The following is a 19,348-nucleotide window of genomic DNA, read 5'->3' on the forward strand; positions in this document are numbered from 1 at the left end:
CTGATGAGAGCCCGTTTTTTTCTAGAGTGATTTACTCCAGTGTGCCCTGTGTGTCCTAGGACAGCAAGACAGGGTTAGATTCACCTTAGTGTTGGTGTTTGAGAGTTTGTAAAGGAAAACAAGAGAGATGGGATTTGGAGAAGGAGAACACAATTAAACAGACAGATTGTGGAATTCTGCCTGAACCAAAGGAGGGATTTGAAATAAAGAAAAAGTTAAGAATTTAATACCTCAGTTTTAATCCAGATTTCAAATCCATAGTACTTATAAACATATGTACACAAGTCAGTTCTGTCAGAGACTGCTCTTGGGTTTTATTTGCTGTGAGATTTTAAATATTCTCAATACCATTTTAATGAGTTTTCCTAGCCTCTTTATCTCTATCAGCCCTTTGTTTGTTTTTTCGAAAATTAATCACAACATCAGATAAGTTCAGTGTTTCTGTATAGTAACATCATTTTAAATATTGTTAGTTTTGGATAATCAAGTGAGTTTGAAACAAAAGGTCATAAATAACAAAATACAGCAGATGTTAGCAAAATATTAAAGGTTCATAAGCTCTTTGGGTTCCTCAGAAGATAAACTCTTCTGTAAATTACCACCTATTTGGGGAGAGAGAAAGAAGCAAGGAAATTGAGTAGGTGAATAATTAAGGCAATTATACCCAAAGGAGATGTCACTTGGGCACTCAGAGAATCCCATCAAAGCAACTCTATTTTAGGGCTGTCTGGTAGTAAGACACAGCAGGGAAGCTCTCAGTAAATGGCTGCCCTACTATAGAAGTTGTCAAGTAGATTTCATTTTGAAAGCAAATCTCTCATAGAGATAGAGTTCTTGGAACTTGCTAAAAATAAAGAAAATTGGTGCAAGGTCTGTTGTAAATTGTAATCTGCCCAAGGATAATGTGAGTTATATTTCTTTCTACATTTTAAAATTTTAATGCACACATTTTAAGAGCAAAAAACCATACACATGTGTACATACATGTACTTCAATATAAGAAATAATTCAGTAAAATGTAATTTACACAAATACATGTCCACATAAATGTTCATAGTAGCATTGTTGTTCATGACAGCCTCCAAAATGGAAGCACCCCAAATATTCAAAATTAATAAATAGATAAAATGTGATGTGCATTTGAGATTTTGTTAGGCAACACAAAAGGAAATGGGATGTAACATGTACCACTGTAGATGGACACCGCATTTGTGGCATGTTATCACATTTATAGACAATGTCCAGAGCAAACAAATCTTCAGAAATAGGAAGCAAACTAATGGTTTCTGAATGATGCAGTCAGGAGGAATAGGAAGTATTTATTTTCCTTTTGCTCTAATAAGAATGCTCCTAGTTTAGATGATGATAATGATTGTGTAATGTTGTCAATAAATATTATAAAATGAAGAAGTGCCTAATTATATACTTTACAAGGTGAGTTTTTTCTACCTGGTACAAATTAACCACAATCTGAGGTATTTGCCCACACTACTTTCTTTAAATATGTGTTGATATTTAAATCAAGTTGAGAGCCACTTATACTAAATTTCCCAAATATGTATCAGGTCATCAGAGTTCAAATATCATCCATTATATCTTTTAAAGAGATTAATAACTGTTTTGCCTGGTCTGAGTAGTCCTTAGGCTGCTTATTTCACCATTAGATACTATGCTTGCTTCGTTTCTAAGAGTGTAAACAACACTTTGGATCAGAAGTTCCATTTTTTAGGTTGATATAGAAATTGATAATCCAGCACCATTTATCACAAATGTACACACACACAACAACAACAACACTACCACTACGGAAATAACCAGTGGACCCAGTTGAAACCATGGCTCAGAGTCATTACCCAGCCTAGATATCTTCAATGTTCAAGTGTTGTTAGGAACAAATAATGAAAATTCCTGTTTATTTCCCTTTCATCCCTCTTTGGTGGTCTCATTTTCATCTGAGTCTAATCTTTGTTAGTAAACAGAAATTTTAGTAATAAAATGTAGGATCCCTTGGGGAAAATAATATTAGCTATAGTTATGGAAATGTCAAGGAATACTAAGACTGAAAACTAAGGCATATTTCTAAAAATAGCCAATCAGATTAGATGTGGAATATGAGGACATGAAAAGGAAGAAAGCTCTCCTAAAGGCCAATAGCATGGATGATCTGAATAATGGATGCCGTTTTCTGAGACAGGAGTGTAGGAAGGTCAGCAGTGAACAGAGTTTGAGATGCCAAAGGCTTGAGATTCCTGCTAGGCATCCCAGTGGAGCTATGGATTTGAATCTAGAGGTGAGACTGAAAATAATCAATGTGGGACTAGTCTGTTCTAGATGATCTGTTGAGACATTAGGATGAAGAAGTTGAGCAAGACAGTGAGTATTAATAAGCAAGAAATAGTGAGGTTCAGATGGGATGTCTATCGAATCACAGATGAGGAATTAAAGAACCAACAAAGAGTCAGAGAAGAGATGGCCTGGACTTTGTGACCATGTACAATGGTGTATGGGCCTAGTCGGTGACTCCTGAACTTCCTTCCTTGCTTTTAGATGTGTTTTCTCCTGTTCCCTTCCTTTTGCAATCAACTACTACTCTGTGCTTCTTGCCCTTGATTTGTTTGCATATACCCAAGGAAAAAAATGTCTGATAAAAATTGTAAAGGTAACATCTTTAAAATGTTTAATTTCCATTAGATGAGACCCAGTTAAGTGCAATCTCTTTATTCAGTACATTTTCTTGACCTCTGTTTATTCAGAAATTTTGCTTTCTTGGGACATCATCACATCTCTGACTATGCAATTTCCCTTCATTGCACCTCCATGCATGCCTGCACGTATGGAAAAAATCATTTCTTCACCTGCTCCCACATTCTGATAACAATTTACCTCTGTAATTTTCATTTGAGATTTGCAGGCAAATGGACGACACTAGAAGAAACCATCATGAGTGAGGTAACCCAGTCACAAAAAGAGAAACATGGCATGTACTCTCTCATATATGGATTTTAGACATAGATCTGGGGAGTGCCAGCCTTCAATCCTATGGCCAGAGAGTCTGGGAAACAGAAACTTTATTTAGTGGCTGATCGAAGAAGAGGCAGACTCCCTTGGTTAAGTACTGAGCTGAACTCAAGAAGCCAGTAACAGAGAGGGAGGACTGATGATCAAAGGGATTAAGACTGGGCTGGTTTAACCCCCAGAAACAGCTGACCAGACAAAGGTTAACTCTTGAATCCCAGGCATCAGCCTGGGAAGCCAGCATGGGACTGATCAAGACCCCCTGAATCTGGGTGTCAGTGAGGAGGCCTAGGGAATCTATTGAGCCTTGGGCAGCAGATCAGTACCATCCCAAGTATACACATGGACTTTGGACTCCCATAGAACAAGGTGAGGTGCACTCTTACCCGAACTCTTGGGGAAGGGTCTAGGCCCTGCCCTATATGAAATGACAGACTATGCACACCCCCATGGAGGGCCTCACCCTCCCTGGGGAAATGAGGGGATAACGGGGGGGGGGCTCGGGAGGAAGGGAGGGAATGGGAGAGGGACCTGGAACTGACTTGTGAAGCAACCTTGTTTCTTATCCACATTTAAACTGGAAAATAAAATTTAAAAAAAAGACCAAAAGTAGTACATATTAAAAAAAAAAGAAAAAAAGAAATTCATTTAAGACATTTTTAGTTGGTTTAGCTTTTCCATGAAGGGGTAGAGCTGCTGGCCCCACGTTTACAGTTCACTTCATGTACAAATTGAACTAGTCTCCAGTGAGTTGCTCCTTCCTGGTTCACTTAGCAGCATGTGGGCACCTGAAGTTTACAATGATTGACCTGTACAGTCTTGTTTAATTTGCGATTTCAACTGTGAGCATGGAGTAAAGAGGTAAAACAAAAGAAGGAAAAGTCACAGATGGGGCCTGCCTAAAGCACCAGAAAATTAGGAAGCCAAATGGTAATTAACTGTAAAAGTAGCACCAGAAATTGCACACAGGAAGACCTACAAGCTCATAACCTATTCTTCGAGTAACAGTCAATGTGGACAAAGGGTAGTAGTTAAGATACTGAGAGAGAATAGAAAAGACATCTAGTCTCATCTCATGTCCTAGACTTGTCTTCTAAAACGGAGTAAGAAGGAAAAGGTTGGAAAATAAAATCCTAAAATATATATATTCATCTCAAATCCCTCAATCTGAGTTGACTCCAAATGGAGGTTATGTAGAGCCCTGAAAAAAGACAAGAACCTCTGTAGAAGTCCTTTATTTAGGGAAGAAAGATAGATAGACAGACAAACAGATAAATAGGCATATAGATATCCATTCTTTTATTTTTAAGAGAGTAAAGATAAAAAGTATAACCTTCAAACATGAATACTTCCTCATAATAACCTAATTTTCTAGCATACTTGTTGGGGTCTAGCCCCCACAGGGTCTCTGAGTTGTCAGCTGATAGCCACAGGTGCATCTGTTTTCTAGTCCTGGCTTACTGCCACCGCATTGTCCCACTGACATTAACATCCAGCACGAGGAAAACATGCTCTCCTCCACCTGGGGTTTTTCCACTGTGCTGTAAGCCTGTATATATAAAACTGCTCCCTCTTGCAAGAGAGAGACCTCTTAGCACTTGCAATAAAGACTCTCTCTCTCTCTCTCACTCTCTCTCTCTCTCTCTCTCTCTCTCTCTCTCTCTCTCTCTCTCTCTCTCTCTCTCTCTCTCTCTCCTGGCAATAAAGGCAACACATGCATTCTCTGAGTAAAAGCAGCTGGACATCTTGTCTTTCTTTTCCTGATACCCTGGACTTTCTTGTGGCATGGGCACCGCAGTACTAAGCAAAAATGCTGCATCATTCGAGTATGAAAAATGAAACAAGTTATAAGGAATTACGAGTCTCAGGACAGATGGAAGAGGGGTGTTGGAGAGGCAACTTTTCCGTACATACAGAGAACTAAAGCCAATGGGAGTCCATTATCTAAGCCCTCAACTAGACATGAACCAAGAATGACGGCTGAAGACAGGTCAGGGAACTTGAAAAAGGGAACATCCAGGGCTAATTGTCTCTGGCTGCATAAAAGATTCCCTAGATACACCTGCACTGAATACGTTCCTACAATCTGATGTTCCCAGAACCATTACCCACAGCTTCAGATAATATTCTTCATCATACAGCCCTTCCCTCATACTGCAAGAACAAGCCCTTCCCTCATACTGCAAGAACAAAGCAGAGAAGAAATCCAGCTGACACACAGAAGCAGGGCTTTAAATCAATGGGTGAGATGTTGGCAGCATTTTTTGATGTTACATTGGAGAGAATAAGGGACCAAAATAAGGAACTTGAAATGCAAATCATACTAACTACAGAACAGGTCTCAAAAGCAATTTGCCCAAATTAGAACAGGCAGTGAGACAACTTCAGGAAACAGAGTAGGACTCAGATGGCTTCCAGGTAATTGGAGGCTCTAAAAAGAAACAGCTAAAGCATAGTAGGTATGGGATCTATTCCAAGTCGTGGATAAATTATGTGAGAACCTGGCAGTCATCTTAGGTAGAAGAATGTATTTCTTTTCCCATTGAGACATATGAATAATCTCAGCATAAACAGCACAAAAAAGACAGTTAAATGATATGAATAAGTAGGGCCAGATTCTGATTAATCACTGTAAAGTAATAAAGGAGCCCAATTTAACTCTAAAAATTGACCTTTTGTTATTGCACTGTCATAATGTCTGAGCTCTGACATAACTTGGTTCAATAGTGAGTGAATGGTATCTTCCTATTCAACAATATTGATGGTCTATTGTTTTCCATCACTCAATGGTGAGTGAACAGTATCTTTCTAATCAACATATTAGTAATGATCTATTGCTTACCAGCCTACGAAGCCCAACGACGGAACACAAATATTATCAAACTCAAGGATATGAGCTTATGAATGAAAAAGACAAAAAAAAATGTGGAGAGGTAAAGGTGGTGGCAAGGAAAATGTCTTCACCTTGTATGAAGGATTCGGCTTCTTTTGGTTGTTTGGCGGGAAGAGAAGTTTAGGTAAAAAATTGAAGAAAGGCCAAGGGAAGTGGGGAGTTGTCTTGTGTGAACTACATGTTCCTGTTTCATGACAGAACTCTATGTGTGAAGTAAGTCAAGAAATACTGAATAGGGACCTAGGTCACATCAAAAGAAGTGTGAACTTGATTTAAGAATGGTGACCTGTGAGAAAAACAGGGGAATTATGTTATTCACACATGAGACTGTCACTTGTCTTTTTGTTAAGAAACACATCATATTTCTTTGGAGGAATAATTGCTCTTGGTGGTAAGGCTGACACATTTATAAAGTTAAATGATATAGTATTTTAGAGTGGGTTAAAGCTATTCTTTGCAGAGAATGGCCTCCCCGATGCAGCCCAGCAAGGAGAATGTTACAGTATGGTTGGTAATGCTGGGAGTCAATTATCAATAGCAATAGACTTCACATTTCCATGAACAGGAAAGGAAAAAACTCTATAAAACAAATGAATTTAGACAAGACTAACTCAAGAGAAGTACTCCTCAAATGGACAGAGGATAAGTGGAAAATCAGTCAATTACTTCAAGATTCATTTACTTGGACAGGCAAACCTCAAGACCTGAGTGTGATCCCTGTGACCCACAGTGTGGAAGTAGAGACTGACTCCCCCATATTATCTTCCAACCAGATGAACACCATGGCACATGCACCACTATACATCAATACAATAAATAAAAAAGTGTGGTTTCTCTTTAAAAATCATTTAAGAATTCAGTATTTCCCATTCAAATGTACCCACTGTCTTCTGAACATTGAAAGTCACACTTTGGAAAAAAGCTCTTTTGCCTTTGGGAAGGAAATTGTCTAAGACACACCAGCTGTACTTAGGTCTGAAAGTGGCAGATCCCAGACTTTCCCTGAATGCAGGAGAATCATGTCTGGCCACTGATTCTACTAAAAAACAAGTTATTAGAATGAGTTTTGTCCAACTGACTCTTCAAGAAGGGCCAGACTAAATTTCCTTTAGAGTCCCTTAACTCTGAGATCCTGTCAATCATAGGTTTTATCTTGATTTCAGGCTATTATGCTGGACTTCAATTTTTGGAGCCTTAATACCCTATTTATGGTTTCTTCTACTGAAGACTATAAAAACAGTTGTAAAGAGTAGACTTTTCCAGACATGATCACAAAGTCTCATTAAGAAATGTTTACTGACCATGAATATGTACAGCATATGTCATATGCTTAATTAGAAAGATGTTTCTAAACTGAGCAGCCAAAGCTCTGAGCATGAAGAGGGTAAGGACTTTCAGCATGACTGGCTTTCTTGGAATGTCTTGGTGTTTTAGTGTTGGCTGGCTTCTTCTGCAACCTTGACTCTGTGCCTTAAATTCTTTAAAAGTAACATGAAAAAAAATGTGTCTTTGTTCAGTTCCTCAGCCCATCAGCATCCCTTAGAGCATTTCTTTTTCTTAAGACATCACGTTTCTAATATGGTAGCTGAAATTATTTGATAGATGGATACCATGCCAACAAAATTAAGGCCATTATTCTCTTATATGCTTAATATATTATTTTTAAAGTAATACAGTTCTGCTAACAACATTAGGAAACCTAAATATAAAATTCTGTTGGGAATGTTAACTTTCTGAAAAGGGAAAAATAAACAAACTAGGTGTAGGCAAAGATAAAGAAATTTTTATTTCTCCATAGTATTTACCCTTAAAAAGCAATTTTTAATTCAAAATAATTAGTTTCTGAAGCTGGAGAGTTTTATGTAGCAATTAATCCTTTGTTCTCAGCTTCTCCCCTTGTTGAGTGAATTGCTTTCCCTTGATTGATTAGAAGAGAATAAATAATTCCAACAACAAAGTCCTCAGCTGATCATCATAGGAAAATTTAATCTTCCATTTTTAGTTTTGTTTTTTGCTTTTTGGGGGGGGATGTTGTTGTCTTATTTTGCTTTTGTCTGTGTCACCACATGTGTGCAGTGCCCCAGGGGTCAAAAGAGGGCAATGAATCTACCAGTACTGGAATTATAGACAGTTGTGGGCTGCCATGTGGGTGCAGGCAGTTGAATCTGGGTTCTCTGCAAGAACAGCTATTGCTCTTTGATGGGGGAAGTCCTGTGTATATGTCAATAAAGCACTGTTGGCCAATAGGGAACCAAGATAGGTGGGACTAGGAGTCCAGGAGGACTCTGGGAAAGAGAAAGACAGGAAGTCAAGATGTAACACCATGGGGTAGGAAGCACGGAAAGTTCTCCGGTAAGAGAAATACTTAGATTAACAATTATGGGGTAATTACTTAAGTCAGAGCTAGCCAGTAAGAGACAAGCAAGGCCAACAGCTTCATAATTAATACAGCGTCTTGTGTGTTATTTGGGGACTACAACGCGGCAGAACCCAGGCGACTGGCAGGTGATAAACCAAAGCGGCTAGCAAGGAAAGGCTTCTCTTTACAGCTCTTAACTTCTGAGATATCTCTCCTGCACTTCATGGGCTGATTTTAATTGCATTCAGGTACAACTTACATTGTGAGTCAATGGGATGTGTAACCCTTCATTTCTTTTTCCTGTGTAGGCATTTATGTCCATGTTCCAGATACTGACCCAGGAAGGATGGGTGGACGTGATGGATCAGACTCTGAATGCTGTAGGACATATGTGGGCACCAGTGGTTGCCATCTATTTCATACTCTATCATCTCTTTGCAACTCTGGTGAGTTTATCACTTCTTTTAACTTCTCTCTTTAGCCAGGCTGTGAGTTCCAGGCCATCAGCCAGCAGGTCTACAGAGTGAGTGCCAGGAAGAGGCTCCAAAGCTACATAGAGAAACTCTGTCTCAAAAAAAACAAAAAACAAAAAAACAAAAATAATCAAGCAAGCAAGCAAAAAAACAAACAGAAAAACAGTTATCTCTTTAAACACATAATGGCATTGCCATATACTTTATGTATTGTCAATTTCAAAGTAATAGTCAATATAAAACTGCAAAGCCATCCCATTGGATGAGAGTCCTTCCATTCTAAATGCTATAAATTAAAGAACTTCTTGAGGATTATATTTCAGATTGGTTAAATGAGAACCTCATTGTTTCTATCAGATACATGTGCTTGCATTGGGGAATATAAAACAAAGAAAATAGAAAGCTCATGGTCACACATTGACTACCCTCCACATTCACACATATCACATCTATATGTCAAACTTGAACTACATTATTGCTGTATATTTTATCACGTAGCAATGGTCTCTTCAATTTCACCACATCCTCTTCTCAGCTGTAATTAAACTGTAACATCAGCTGGAGACCTCAGAGTACAGTTAGTTAATTGGAAATCCACAGTGTTTCTGTCTGTATGCAACACAGAAAAGCATGAGATAAAATGTATAGCTGAAACTATTCTGAAAGCACAAGAAAACAGAATGTCAAAACTCAGGAAAGATTGGTTTCTGTCGCTCATAAAGATTGTTCTCATCAATCACAGAAGATAAACAATTTTCACTTTGAATTAAAAACAGGGAAAGGGACCTCTGAGATATTGCCTCTACTACACTAAAGAACCAATTCCCATGCTTTCCTATTACCCAAAGTGTATATATACATCATGAATTTGTTCCTATTTAATTTTATTCTCTGATATTATAATAACAGTTATAAGTCTTGGTCCATTTGTTATCCATTTTCAGGAATGGATAAAATAAAATTGGCTGCCACTAATTACCATGTGGCAAAACGCTTTATGATAGGTTTAATATTTCAGGCAGTTAGATAACAAAATTGTATAAAGCAATTGATGATGAAATTGAGGCTATGTGCCTAATACCACTCAAAGTATAAATTGTGGTCAGAATATTCCTACCTCTGGCTGGTCTAAAAATGCCTGCTTGTTGCTCCCTTAGACAATGAAATTGGAAGCTGCCATTAAGCCTATCAAAATCAAGTTTGATCGTAAGAGAAGACTCACTCAAATAAAACCAACTACTTAGCCACCTCTAATGCCCTCCAATTCTAAATACTTAGGAATTATTATTTGCGAAGTTATATGTGATAACTTAGGAGTGGCGTCTACTTTACACAAAGGCTTTCAAAACTAAAATATGCCCACCAAAACAACATACTTGGCTAAGTAGTGTAAAGTCAGGGGTTCAAATGGTAGAATCATGTGGAGATAACCTGGACATTGTTTACATGCAGTTGAATTTAGAGATATTCATGAGGGCTAAGAACTTGGAGCCTGGCTTCCACAGCTGGTCTATGACTCTGCTGGAGTTGGTGCCTTGCTTCTACGACTTTTGCACCCTCCCTTCCAGCATTTTTAAGTCTGTGTCTGTGTCACTTGTTCATTTACCAATTATTCACTCATTCAATCACTAATGCATTTTACTAATATTTAGAAAGCACCTACCATGATTTTAAATCAAACTGGCACTGGAATAGCTTGAAGACTACTGACCATAAGCTAAATATAGGAGAGATTTAATGGACATCAACAATGCATGTGAATATTAGTCTAGTTGCCTTCTGACTACCAATCTAATTATTTTTTCCACTAAGATAATATAACTGTTTGCTATCCTCATTGCAGATTATCATGCTCAGACATAGATTTGAGTAATTCAGAGTCATGAATAGTAAAAGCCAGAAGAAACTGTATCTATCCTGGTACCTTAACTAGGAAAGTAAAATTTTAACTAAAATTCTACAGGAATCACTTATAGAATGGATGAGAGTATTAAAACTTCCTTATAATCTAAAATTTTATGGTATCCAAATATGGCATTAATTATTAATCATTACTTAAAAACACATTCAAAGATACATGGGCTTCAGAATGTATGGAGACCAGCTTTAAAATCTACACTAAATTTCATCATTTCTTCTGCTGACTTACGTGTCTGAAACATGTATTACCATTGTTCACTATAATTTTTAAATTTTTGAGTTAAAAACTAAGTGTTGAAATCATTTGTTATTTTATTGACCTTTTTTTTGAAGTCAGTAGAACAGTCGAGAACTGAAAAGTCTTTGTGTCAACAAAAAAGCAGTTTCATAAATATAGACCAGACAAAACCAGGAAGTTGGAGTCCAGAAACCTAAATTAGTTTTACTGGTTGCTAGAAATAGGACTTTAATGCACCAGTTAACTTCATGCATGGTTATACTGAGTCAAACCTGAAAGTAAGAACAATAATGCCAGTGGTGGCTCATACCTTTAATCCCAGCACTCAGGAGGCAGAGGCAGGCAGATCTCTGTGAATTTGAGATCAGCCTGGTCTACGAGATCTAATTCCAGGACAGGGTCCAAAGCTACACAGAGAAAAGAGAAACCCTGTGTCACAAAAAAAGAAAAGAAAAAATAATAATGCCTAAGCAAGTAGTTCCCAAAGTTCCAAGTGTGTGTTAGCTATCTTTGCATTCCTGAAGATTCTTTGACCAATGGCAAGACTCACTCCTGTTTTACAGTGGTTGAAAATAAATGTCTTCAACAAGAATGTCTTCAAATCAATGAAATGCAGAGGTTTTCCACACATATGCATCTTTAACACACACACACATATATATACAGTTTTAAATGTAAAGTTATCATCATAAATGTGTTCTGTGCTGTAAAGTTAGAAGATTATTATTAACTTATTTTAGTTTGTAAGGCACTGCTGCACATGTGCTGGCAGCTATCTCTGGTGAGTTACCCCATACTATATGTAGTCATGTCTTCCTCTCCTGACAAGCCGTTAATAGAAATGATTCTCAATGTATTCTGCAATTGCATGTATTGCTATTATTCTCTTTATCTTAACATACATGAAACTAATTCCTAGGTCATTAGAATTTATGATGGATGCAGGTCCATTGGTTTGTTAGTCTTCTTCCCCAAGGTTGTTGCACTGTTTTCCAAAGGCTGAGGCTTAAATGCCACAATGTATCAACACACTGTGTGCACTCATGTAAGACTTTCACAAAGACCTACGCCCAGTTTTGGATCTTGTCCTCATAGCCCTAGACCAGGAATCTCCCAAACCAAATACCAAATCTGGCTTGCCACCCAGATTTGTACAGCCTGAGTCTCAAACAGTTTCTGCACCTTTACATGACTATGTAAATAGTACTCACATAAGACCCTTGATGTCGTCTTATGGTCCTGAAAGCCTCAAGGTTTTACGGCATGAAAAAAGTGGTAGGAAACTGCTCTAAAGAAGACCACAATTGCTCACCCTCCAATGTGTAGCAACTCAAAGTTCCTGTGGTCCTTCACACTTGTTTACGCTTGATAATGCATGCGCTTTTTAATGTTTTGATTCTTTTGTGAGTGAACGGTACACTGTTTTACCTTAACTCGCATCCTTACACTTTTGTGAGTATTGAGAGGGATATTCCCTGCATGCCCATTGGCCATCTTCTCAGTGACTTGCTCGGTCATTTGTTTTGCAGGTGTTTTCAAGGACTAGGTTGTCTTTTCCAGCTTCATTCACAGGAGTGACATGCTTTTTTGGATTTTAACCCCTTTGCTAGCTCATTTGTTGCAAGTTTCTACTCTTTGGTGGCATTTTGCTATTCCAATTTGATTATGATTTGATACATTTTAATATGGCTAAAACAATCATTTATGAAAATAGTCAATATGTATCATTTAACATGCTTAAAATCGTCTCTTCCTGAGTTTGTGAAGATGCTCTCCTTCATATCATGATTTAAATTTTTACTTTGCTTACTTAGATCTTTAGCCCATCTTAACTTACAATTTCTATGTAGTAAATGTTAACTGAAATGGTCGAATGAAACTCTACCAGATTTATGTGAGAACTTTTATGTATTGACATACTTACTTGGGCTTCTCTGGTTATTACATTTATGTCAAAAGATTAAATAATTAGGCTTTTAATTTTGTAAATAATGTTTTAATGAGATAATTAGCTTAGTGAAAGAAAACACTCTGTCACTAAATTATAAAGAAAAGTAACATTTATATATTATTTCTAAATTCTAGAACCTGTCTTTGTAGGCTTCAGTCAGATCCAGTCAATTTGCCTGGTTTGTCCCTGGGAGAGGGAATGTGGATTGAGAAAGGGCAGGTAAAGGTACTTAAGAGAAAGAGACAAAGGATAGAGGCAGGAGAGCAATCCAGTAAATACTGAAAGTCTCAAGTTTATTCTTCAACATTCTTAAGTACCCCAACCAAAAGGGGGACATGGCAGGAGACTTCTATTATCATGAATAAGGAGCAAACAGACTTTTTTCCCTTAATCCTCCAAGCATTTGGTAACAGACTTTTTTCCCTTAATCCTCCAAGCATTTGGTAACTACACCTGTTATCTGGCCTTGAGGGTCAAGAGAAAAGACACCTGAGCCCAAGTCAGTTGTTATTTCGATAAGACATGGGCTACCAAGGCCAAAATATCCTGCAGCCTTAGACCTTTAGGTCTTTTGACTTACTAAGGACAGTTTTGAACTCTCTTACCTTGAGTCAAGATTAAGTGGAGCTATCTTTATGGGCCCAGATACTAGTCCAGTCACTTTCTCCCTCTTATGACATGATTGGCTGTTGTTTTTCATTATCCAAATGCTCTTAGGATGGCAGTCACTAAAGTATTAGGTTATTCCTGACTCACTTAGCATGATTTTATTGAATCTCTACAATTACATGTAAAAAGGGTCAAAGTGGGAAAGATCTCAACCAGAACTAGTTAGGTCTCTCAAATACTCAGATATTATCTCTACTCAAACACATCAAAAAATACTTGAGGCCAGCCATTCAAGGACTAGTTTAAAGATGTGGCACACCGTTCCTTGTTGTATAATCGGTGCCCAAAGGGTAAGCTGTGCTTCCTGGTTCTTCCACATCGCCCTTGTGTGAGAACTTTTAAATGTGGCCATTCAAAAATCTGGTGATGGCTATTAATTCATTAATTATTTTCAGAGGTAGCTTTGAGATGGATGTATCAACATGTGCACAGGGTGGTTGGTGGGCCTGCGTAATAGAGAAAAGTATAAGTTAAGCTGTGCATTTCGCAGATCTGTCTGTGAGCTTGTGCTTCTGTTAAAGTGATAACCTTTCAGTAAATTGTTTCTTTCTGCTAGTGAGTATTACAAAAAAGGGCAACTAGCTCAGTTTGGGAGGAAAGTTGACAGAAATGAGCAAATGCTAATGAGTCATTGGGCTGTTAGTCCCTGTGATTAGTGGTGCCACCAGCCTGGAACATTCCTCCCCAGCTTTCTCAGGGACAGGCGTGTGCAAGGTAGGAAGAAAACCAGAATTTGGCTGCAGCCGGTTCTGCAATAGCACCAGGCCAGGATGCTGCCTCCTCCGGGGGGCACGAATTTGTCTGCTCACCACGACAATCAACAGCCAGTGTACAGAAAAAAAAAACATATTCATCACTATTATCCATTGTTCCTTTAAATGCTCTCTTCTGCCTGGCATGTGCTCAGTGTTTCTGTCCAAAGTGGCTGCGGATTGTCATATGCTGGTTGAATTATGTTTTCGCCCATTTTTTGCTGGTGATTTGGGGATAGGGTTTAAACAGTTGAAAAGACTTTCTTTTTCTGCCCCTTTAAAGGCTTTTCCCCCCTTCTTCCTCCTTTATTATTGTCTCAAAAGAAAGCCCTGTGATGTGAATCCTGAAAGGAGGGAAAACATAATTAAGCCTTCATTGTGGATGGTCTTTTCGTTACCTTTGAAGTGCCGAAATTAACACAGCGATCTCTTGATTCTGCCTCGGTGGCAGCAGCTTGCTGTGAATAGTCATGTTTTGCTCGCAGAGATGTGCATTTGAAAGTGTAAATTAAATGATTTAAAATCGAGTCTGTGTTGAACATAACCCATTTTACACAGCTCTGATTAAATTTGACTGTTTCTTGACCCATATAAAAAGTAAAATTGTTTTATACCGCAAATGACAAGAAAGCTCAGGATAGTGTGGTTATAAGTGCTTAAAGGAAGAAACAAACACAAAGTGTGAACCGTGTATTCGTTTCCTGCTGTGCTTCTGTGATACACAGAAAACGGTGAGTAACACCAACAAACTTCACCATCGATGAAAAATCAAGAATAATGATGCCATTTCACCCAAAAGGACACCTTTTTACATTACATGGAAGCAGTAAAAAGAAACAAAAGAGTTAAAAGAGAAAGGGAAATGTATTTAGAATGGGTCATAACATATACAATTAAAGTAAAATAGAGGTTGGTGCTACATAGCCAGCATTCTCACTGAATCAGTCCATCCTCAATGAAGTGCATGGCCCAAAAAAGCCTTAAACTTTGGTATCTGCATCATGCTACCCCAAAAGTGAATCTGATATATAGATACTGGAGTGATGGACAGAAATAACTGAGGAAATAATGCTTGCTAGCAAGGCAACTCTTAGCATTTGTTTGGATTTGCCTGAAATTTAGTGCCGGCAAATGGAAGAAAAAAACAAGTTTATCTGCTGTGAAAGTATAAACTCTAACAAGGATATGAATTTATAAAATAAATTTGTAAACCCATCAAATTGTACCAAACCATTGACATAGGTGATTCCACAGAAAATGTCTAAGAAGTAGAAGGAAGAGGCAGAGAAAAAAGATTCCTAGATTCCTAAGGGATAGGAGAGTGGCCAAACATCTGGGAGACACTTGGGCAGAAGCCTCGCTAAACCTAGAAAAATCATTCTAAATATCTACTAAACAGAAAACTGAAAATTCCACCAGCATGTTGTTTTGCCCTTCTGTTACTTTCTAGGGGTCTTATTCAGGTTTGCTTTGCCAGTCAAATGATTAAAAGGCTGGGAAAAAAATCTCAAGACAAACAGGTCTCAACAGGGACTATCCCAGGTAGACCAGATACATTCAGGTAGTGAAGAAAGGTTTTAATGATGGTAAGAACACATACATACACACACACACACACACACACACACACACACACACACACACACGCTACAGAGCAGATAGAATCAGTAAGAGAAGGAAGGTGTTTAACTAGGGCTGAGAACACACACAGAGAGACAGACAGACAGACAGACAGACAGACACACACACACACACACACACACACACACACACGCCAGGGCACACACAGAGAAAGACCCTTTGCAAAGCAGAGAAGATAGAGTTCTGGCCTCTACTGAAGAGCTGGGATTTTAAGGCTCTTAGGAGGTATTAGATTAGGGGTGTAAAGAAAAACAGGGATGCTGATAGGCCTACATCTTTGGGTAAACATATTCTCGAACTTGGGGAAAGGGGAGCTACTGGCAGGAGAAAAAGCCTGCCAGGCCTTTGTCTCATGTCAGGAGGCTGAGGAAGAAGCCAGAAGTTTTTGCCATCTTTAGCTGTGGCTCCTGTCTGTGTGACTATCAGCAACTTAACTCCTAGGCTTCACTCCCTTAAAATTCATAGCACCTCCCCAGACTTTGAGACCTGATATGCAGCATTCTCCGCACTAAAGTTATTGTCACTGCAAAAAATTACTTTGGAAATGGGCATTTTAATTTAAGGAGCTAAAAAAATTGGCTGTGTAGGACAAGAGAAATGCACTAGCTGCTCTTGGAAAAAAACTCAGGTTCAGTTTCCATCACCCACATGAAAGCTCACAAAAATCTATAATTCCAGTTCTAGGGGATCCTATTCCTTTTCTGGTGTCCTCAGTCACTGCATGCATATGGTGCATGTAGAGACACAGGCAAACCATCCAGACACGTAAAATAAAGAAATCTTTAAAAAACAAAGATACCTGAAATACCATGTTATTCTCTGCTTTTTCATAAAGAAGCATTCTGATTCCTACTGTTTGTTTTTAGGGGGCCTAAAATAAAGGCACATACATGTTAAGCCAGTCAGATGTTCTATAGCAGAGTAGACACTGTGGTATATATTACTACAGTCAAACACTGTAGACATATATGAACATGCAAGAAGCCATCAATGAAAACTTGTGTGTATGTGAATTCCTTGATTTTTCAGGCACCAGGTAAACAAGCAGCATTCTGCTGGAAATATATGGGCATTTTAGCAAAGAGAAAAGAAAATGATATTGCATAATGAACTTTTGTACCCTGCTATTACAGCACCCATTTTTTAAATGATCTAAAATTATAAGCCATGTTCTAAAATGAAGTATTATATGAATGTTAGTAACAAAACGAAGCTGATCGATGGACATATTTAGACTTGGAAACATATAAAGTGTTTTATATACAAAAAGAAGATCTTGTGACTCAGGATAGTAAGTCCCCATAAAAATTCTTATTTTATCACTAAGCAGTCCTATGTACTACATCTAACATCTGTGCAAAACAATTTGACAACAGTAAGGTGTGTCACGCTTACTAAGTGGACATTGAAAGTCAGCAGAAATGTGGATATGATGCGTCCTGGTTAAGGAGCATTACCTGAGATTTCTGTCAAGATAAAGCAAACAGAAATGCTCAAGAATCTAGTGGTGCTTTTGCTTTCAGAATTAGGACGCGTGGTGCATCCGCATGACTTCCAATTCCTCTTGTTAGCAAGAGGCTGACACACACACACCAGCCTATTCCCTCCTTCCAATCCCACCCTGATCTTGTAGGAAGATGATGTATTGTTGACAAGGTAAATTAGACATGACAGAAAGCAAGCTGCCAGCCTCTCCTCACTTCAATTCCTTCATCCCAGTGGTTATTGTCACCTTATTAGAGTCTGAGAAAAGAACCACAAAGTAATTCTCACTTCCTTACAATCAGCTGCAGGCTCGCCTTGGTTTCCTAACTCCACTTCTGTTCCAAAGAGACTATTCTCAGGCCAGACTTTCTTCATCTCTCATCCTGAGTGACAAGTCATCATGTTATCAAGACCCCTACGCTCGGCAAAAGCCAATGTGGAAAGGAAATGAGCTTTAGGGGAACCCTGGGCCCCAACTGATATTTGATTTCCTTTCTCCTATTCATTGTTTGTTTTTCCCCTTTTCCACCAGAGAGTTACGCTAATTGTTCCAAGATCTTTGATGAATGAAATTAATCGTCATGCTAACTGAAAGCAAACTTTGATTTTCGCTTTTACTCATCTTAATTTTGTGCTAACAGTCTTCCCCAACCCTATTCTCAATCCTATATGTTTGGGGCTTCCTACTGCCAAGTCTTGCCTGTCATTTGTTTCCCTGGGAAACGCAAATCTTTTGTGAGGTGAGTCTTGCCTCCTTTCATCTAAACTAAAATCAGCCTCAGGTCTGCACAGAGAAAGTGTGTAACTCATCTATCCCAGTTCCTCTATTCTGATGGTAACCTTTTCCTCTAAGAACATATGAAATACAATGTATTTTAAGAATATATGAAATATAATGCATTTTTCAAACAAGAGAACATTCTGTATCTAATCTCCTTCTGTAAAACTTCATCCATACTTATAGTCTAAAGCCGCTTCTTTAGATGAAATAACATGTTGGCATTGGCATGTTTGGATAGCCAAGACCTACCTGCACATTTGGCCTGAACTTGAAAGGTAAGATTGTTAAGGGTCACACATGCGCCATTAGCAGCTGCGCAGGGTTAGAGCCCTAGGAGGTCTAGATGGAGACAAGTTCTGAGACACCCTCAAAGAACAAGTTTGCCTTGATTCCCCAAGAATGGCAGAACTTCTAAACTGCCCCTGAGAGTTGAGAGGCAGTATGGCCTGTGATCACTTCCTGTTAACCTGCACTTTCTACTGTCTAATTCATGCTCTGAAGAGCTGGTTTGGAGTACATGGATTCTATTCCATTAAAAAAAAAAAAAGAAAGAAAACAAATACCCTCAAAATTTCTGGAAAAGGTGCCATCGCAGATATTGTTAATAGTGTTGAATAAAATCATCCTGAGTTATCTGGATGGATCCCAAATCCAATTAAAACTATTTTTATGGGAAATTGAAGAGGATGAATGAAAAGGTGTTTGAAAGATGGAGGAGCAAGACAGACTTTTGTGTACTTGTTTTGTTTTGTTTTAATTAATTTGGGAGATATACTTCAGGGGTGAGGGGCAGATACGGAGAAGCTGGGAGGTAATCGAGAATGGATGTGTGATGAAAAATGTCCAAAGAATCGATAAAGGATTATGTTTAAAGTTAAAGAAAGAACATGTTTTCTAAAGAAATTGTTTAAGAAAGTGAAAGGAATAGAGCAATAAACCCCACCACCACCACCATCAAGGACTCCCCATCCCACCCCCACAACCCCCACCCCCTGCTTTTGGATGTTTATTTACAAGTTTCTTGGGAGACAGGAAACCCAGCTAAATCGGAATATGGAATAGTACCTACTCCCATAACTGTAAAGCATCTCTTACTATTGGGAGGCTTGAGAGGATACCTCTGAACTTGACATGAGGATACAGGGAAATGTTGATTCCTCTGAGCTATAGC

The 19,348-nt window shown here is 38.4% G+C and overlaps 1 protein-coding gene across 3 annotated transcripts in view; it reads left to right on the forward strand.

The window, feature by feature from the left end:
• Nalcn (sodium leak channel, non-selective) overlaps positions 1-19,348 on the forward strand; it is a 276,716-nt gene that overhangs the window by 147,538 nt on the left and 109,830 nt on the right. For all 3 annotated transcript variants that reach the window (XM_040739426.1, XM_040738674.1, XM_040739071.1), the window contains exon 14: positions 8,576-8,713. In XM_040739426.1, coding sequence (XP_040595360.1) covers positions 8,576-8,713 — 138 coding nt within the window. The remainder of the gene's footprint in view (positions 1-8,575; positions 8,714-19,348) is intronic.

Source organism: Mesocricetus auratus, unplaced genomic scaffold (genome assembly GCF_017639785.1).
Source record: "Mesocricetus auratus isolate SY011 unplaced genomic scaffold, BCM_Maur_2.0 Super-Scaffold_2245, whole genome shotgun sequence".
NCBI lineage: Eukaryota > Metazoa > Chordata > Mammalia > Rodentia > Cricetidae > Mesocricetus > Mesocricetus auratus.